The sequence below is a fragment of the Triplophysa rosa genome, linkage group LG11, assembly GCF_024868665.1.
Source record: "Triplophysa rosa linkage group LG11, Trosa_1v2, whole genome shotgun sequence".
NCBI lineage: Eukaryota > Metazoa > Chordata > Actinopteri > Cypriniformes > Nemacheilidae > Triplophysa > Triplophysa rosa.
Window position 1 is genome coordinate 3,608,048 of NC_079900.1, and position 5,016 is coordinate 3,613,063.

Consider the following 5,016-nt stretch of genomic DNA (forward strand, 5'->3'; position numbering starts at 1 on the left):
CCAGTTCAAACATGTTCACCTTCAATTCAACACCGCCAGCTCAGTAACAAAAACAAGCTTTATGAATATTTTATGAGATATAGAGTGGCATCAGGTATAAAAAGTAAACTTTACTTACTTGTTGAGTGTGCTCTTGCGTCCCTCTCTGTTTTTGAACCGATGCAGGCACACTGCACAGAACTGTGCAGCGTCGAGCTTCTCGAGTCACTTCAGTAAGGAGCGTTTTGATTGGTGGATCAAAAGCTCAACGCGATTGGCTGAACAGGCCATCCTTAAAAAAAAGTTACGCTTGAATCTCACCGTGGCAGGACAGTCTCAAAAATACCACACACAAATTCAAAGCAATCCACACACGTGTGACGATTTGCAAATGCAGATTCACCAATCCATAAATACACGTAACAACATTCACAAATGTTTACTGGAAAGTAATTCAAGAACATGATTTATACATATTTGTGAAAACATTCTGAATTTATTTCTGCGAGATATATTTGTGTGAGCATTTGGGGAAAATGTTTGTGAATTTATGAATTGTGTTTTGAATTTACGAATCTGATTTTGTGAATGTGAATTGTGCTGTGAATTTATGAATTGTGTTTTGTAAATGTATTATTATTTCAGTAGGTACGTACTCAAAATGGGTACGTACTGTTTTCCCTGAACGGTTGTAGTATGAATGCGATCGGCCGTTGTCCGCCGTATTGATGATCTTCTTTTCCTTTTTAATGGCGGGGAGCAAATTACGTTTGTGGCGCATGTCCGCCACCTACTGTACTGGAGTGTACACGGGCCAGAGATTAACCATGCGACGTAATCACAAGCGCAAAAACTGAAGTTATGAGAGACAGGCGCATTAACATCAGTAATGCTAACTTTAGCTTCCATGAGTTTTCCCAGCATTTGCAACGTGTTTGTAATGCCTTCACAAAGGAGATGTCGGGCAGCTGCTCGACGATCTCGCCTTCGGAGAGCACTGCTGATTTTATTGTCAAGGAATATAAGTATTATTGCTTATAAATTAAATGTACCCTCGAAATGCATTGCTAGCCCACACCTACACTTATTTTTTTCCTGAAAATGATATTTACATTTTACATTTAGTCATTTATCAGACGCTTTTATCCATATATTTATATATTGTATTAAAATAGGCTACTAAATGTAATTGTACTGCCATATGCCATCTATGCATTAATACAGACTTCAAAAGTTTGAATGCATACGTTTTCAGTGAAGCAATGACGTAATGCATGAAGTAATATGTTTTATTGACAGAAAACCATAGAATAAACAAGTATAAAAATACGTAAATTTGATGTAAGAAAATAAATGAATTTAATAATTATCAATACATATACAAGTTAACATCACATAAATCAAAGCTTTATTTCAATTTATTGTTGTAACAAATGATCCTGTATCTACAGGTGTTGAACCCCACATCCCACTGCCATCTCGCAGCTGACCGCCGTCGTGATGTTAACAAGTGTGCTCATCTGTCCCTGTAACAGTCAAACAAGATTCAAGTGACCTCTGATTTGTGCTCAATACTGCATTTAAATGTGGAGGTAGTTGCACATATGTTAACTCGCTGTTTATTCAACTCAAATTTTCCTGAATTCATCACAGTACTAATGGACAAATAAAATACATTATGTTTATTTACATTACTTATATGTATCTATGCAAGCAGTGAACAATGCTTTGTACCGCATATTAACAGACGTAAGCTACATTACTGTGATGTGTACTTCATATTGTGATATTTTTGTGATTTGCAATACTTATCGAGAAATTACAGGTCACATGTTACACAGACATTAAAAAGCGTCTTTAACTTGCGTATGGTTTTAATATATGTAACGTTAAATCTACTTCGAAGACGCGTGTGTGCGTGGAACGCACCTTTAAGCTAGAAATATCAAAACACGGCATTTTCACAGCAAAATCACAAATATACTTTACTATGTAGCATCTTACAGGTTAACTTTACGCTACAGCACTTTAACAAATGCAACAAAGAAACGCGTTGTTGGCTAGTAATACTTTTGTAAACCCCTGCCTCGCAGTTCTCCGCTATATGAACTTATTCTGTCCCGTGGGCTCATGGGATAGAGAAGTATCCCAAGTATCTGTCGCTGGGTGCTTCAGAATGTGGGCGTAACAAGCCATCCGGGAATTCTCACCTACTTTTATGAATACCGAGGATTCGGACATACGGTTTTCTCATACTATATGGCGTATTCGGACGCAACAGTAGTATACGCACGTCCAAATCTCGCGAGAAAGTGCACCAGCCGGGAAATTCTCGCCTACTGTTTTATGAAGACCGAGGTTTCGGACATACCATTCGTTCGCCTACTATATATGGCAGTATGGAATTTCGGACTCCGACAATATTTCTTAACCTTAATGTTGGGGGTCAACATTTACCAACAAACTTTAGAAATTAAAGGTACCTGTAAAAATGAATGCATAAGCACGAACAATGCATGACCATACTAACTACAATTTACAATGCTTAAACGCAATGTGCTTTTTTTTAGCTAGTTCATGTTAAGACGTTAATGCTCAGGACCTTAGTGGTAATTTTACAATAAAGCATCTCAATACAAAAACTTTAGGGTACCAAGCAAACGTTAACATGACCATATTAGAACTTACACCTATACTGTACAAACATATGAATTTAGTTTAGACTGATAGTCACCCAAAAATAAAAACGGTCATCTTTCTCTCAAGACACTTCAATTGCCATTGGGGAAAAACTATTGAAAATGCCACCATGTAAGCAAATGCTGACAACAGGTAGAGTCTAAGAACTTTATTAAAATCAGCAAGGAAATTTACATCGTAAAGAAAACACCTCCACTGGAAACAACGGTTTCTTCGCTGCTTTTTCCAGCAACTGCTCTCTCTGGAACACAAGAATCAGAAGATGAAACTGATGTCTTTTGATGTGGTTCACAAATCAAAGTGAAACACCTACTTTTCCTGGCACAGCTCTGCTCACAGGAACCAGAAGCAGGGTGGCACACCGCAGTACTACAGTGAATATAGATCTGACCAACAAAGAGATCAGCTTAAGCAACAAATACAAAATGTAATTTAGATGATACGAAAGGCTTTAAGGAAATCATACAGTCTCCTGCAGAGGGGCCAGTGATGATGGATCCACAAACGTAAACATCTTCACAACAAAGCGCTTGGCGTGGGTCGGGAACTGAAGATCAGACGTGCCAACTACATGAACCAGTGCAGTCAGGTAACGGTCATCCTGGTAAGGACATCTTAAACAGAAGTGACAGTCAGGACTCGTTCACAGCACACTCTGGACAAAGGCTTGGGATTCTACTCACCCATCAACTAGAAGATCCCACTGGGGTAGACTGAGAGGACTAGGGGTTGATGTCGCCCAACAGTGTCCCAACATCAGGACAAGATTGGGGTCAGTCCTCTCCAAAATGCGCACCTCAACATACACAGGGTCTCGCAGGACTTTTGTGACTGGATACTCATCCTCACCGTAGTAGGACGTGTACGCCTCATCTCCTGAGGAGGAACACTTTACCATTACCGTCCCGTCTAGAGTTTGAGACCAGTGCTACAAGCATCACTCCTCTTGAGCATTTTTTGAAGACTAGCACATTACCTTCTGCACAGCCTTTAGTGACACATTGGCCATTTGCCAGTCTAAGCTCCACCCTGAGGGGTCCAGGAGCAGCTACAGGGGGAGGTGGAGGAACGGTGTTGACCTCCACAACCAGAGCTTCCACAGCAGTGGCAGAATATCTACACTGGAAGAGAAGTCTAGACAACAAACAGTGAGCTTCTTACATCTGTTCGAGGATTCACAGTCCTGAGAGAAAACACAGATGACCTACTCAAATTGACTGTCCCTTGTGATGGAGCCAAGAGGTCCAATCCCCACTTCATAGGATGAAGTCATTCTGTTCTCATACACCACATAACCATTTTCCTCCTGCAGGCAAAAACAATTGACATCAAATCTGTTCCAGACATATAACGCATCAACAGCAAACTCACCATCATGCTGGTGCCACAGGCAGTGACTGGAAACTGGTATATGGCAAAGGAAGGTGTGGAACCAACAGGACCACAAGGTGCTTCATTTCCACCCAGCAGACGGACTGTGTCCAGACTCAGATGAGGCAGCGAAACGTCTCTAGCCACCACCAACACAAACTGACCATCTCTTATACACTGGACAGTCACTTTAATGAGAGAGAGGAAGTTATCAGGGAAAAAGCTTTGCAAGAAACATTTCACTGGTCTAACACCCTTACCTGACATCCCGTAATAACACTCCTGCCCATTAAAGCAGCAGTTTATAGCTTCACAATCGGCACCACTAATACCAGGTTGTCCACACAGGATCTGCTCATAATCAGCTACAGCACATTTGTCAAGAGGTTCTGACTGCACCACCGGCTTCTGAAGTGGAAACTTCTGAGAAAACTGTTCTTCAGTTTGCTGGAAGACTGGAGATTGAAGCTCTTGGGGAAAATTACTAAACCGTGGAACAGCATAACAGACAGCACAAAACCATACACAAATAGCCACAAGACAAACCATCCCTGTAGTTCCCGCCATCATGCCACAAGCAGACACTCTGAGAGTCGTGTGCTTTGTCTTATATACTCTGCAAATCGTCAGTCATAAATTGTAGCTCCTCCTTGATCAATTAACAATGATTGTTCTCCAGACCTTCTGGAAGCTACAAACAAGGTGATTTCTGTTCACTCGCAGGATTTTATACGATCATGTTTTAACCAATCTCTACAAAGCCAATGAAAGTAAAGCATATTTTAAAAAAATGATAAGTTGTCAACATCTGTTTGCTGTTCATTTAAGCCAGTGTTTCTCAAAGTGTGGGGCGGGCCCCACCGGTGGGGAATAGAGACATGACAGGTGGGCCAGGAAATTGGGTCATGACAGGAAACATTGGGTCATCTTTATTAATTCCTTTATTTATTGACCATACACTGAAAA

General features: G+C 40.7%; 2 protein-coding genes across 2 annotated transcripts in view; both read right to left on the reverse strand.

Moving 5' to 3' along the window:
* Nucleotides 1–760, reverse strand: part of LOC130561242 (zona pellucida sperm-binding protein 4-like) — a 2,766-nt gene extending 2,006 nt beyond the window's left edge. Inside the window, exon 1 of the mRNA XM_057345445.1 lies at nt 649–760. Coding sequence (XP_057201428.1) covers nt 649–760 — 112 coding nt within the window. The remainder of the gene's footprint in view (nt 1–648) is intronic.
* A 2,052-nt stretch (nt 761–2,812) lies between these two features.
* Nucleotides 2,813–4,622, reverse strand: LOC130561821 (zona pellucida sperm-binding protein 4-like). The gene is made up of 8 exons (XM_057346407.1): nt 4,311–4,622; nt 4,051–4,238; nt 3,888–3,985; nt 3,656–3,813; nt 3,363–3,555; nt 3,146–3,293; nt 2,993–3,065; nt 2,813–2,920 (listed from the first exon to the last, which is right to left on the reverse strand). The coding sequence occupies exons 1-8, from the start codon at nt 4,618–4,620 to the stop codon at nt 2,850–2,852; spliced, it is 1,239 nt and encodes a 412-aa protein (XP_057202390.1). The 5' UTR covers nt 4,621–4,622; the 3' UTR covers nt 2,813–2,849.
* Between the last annotated feature and the right edge of the window lie 394 nt (nt 4,623–5,016).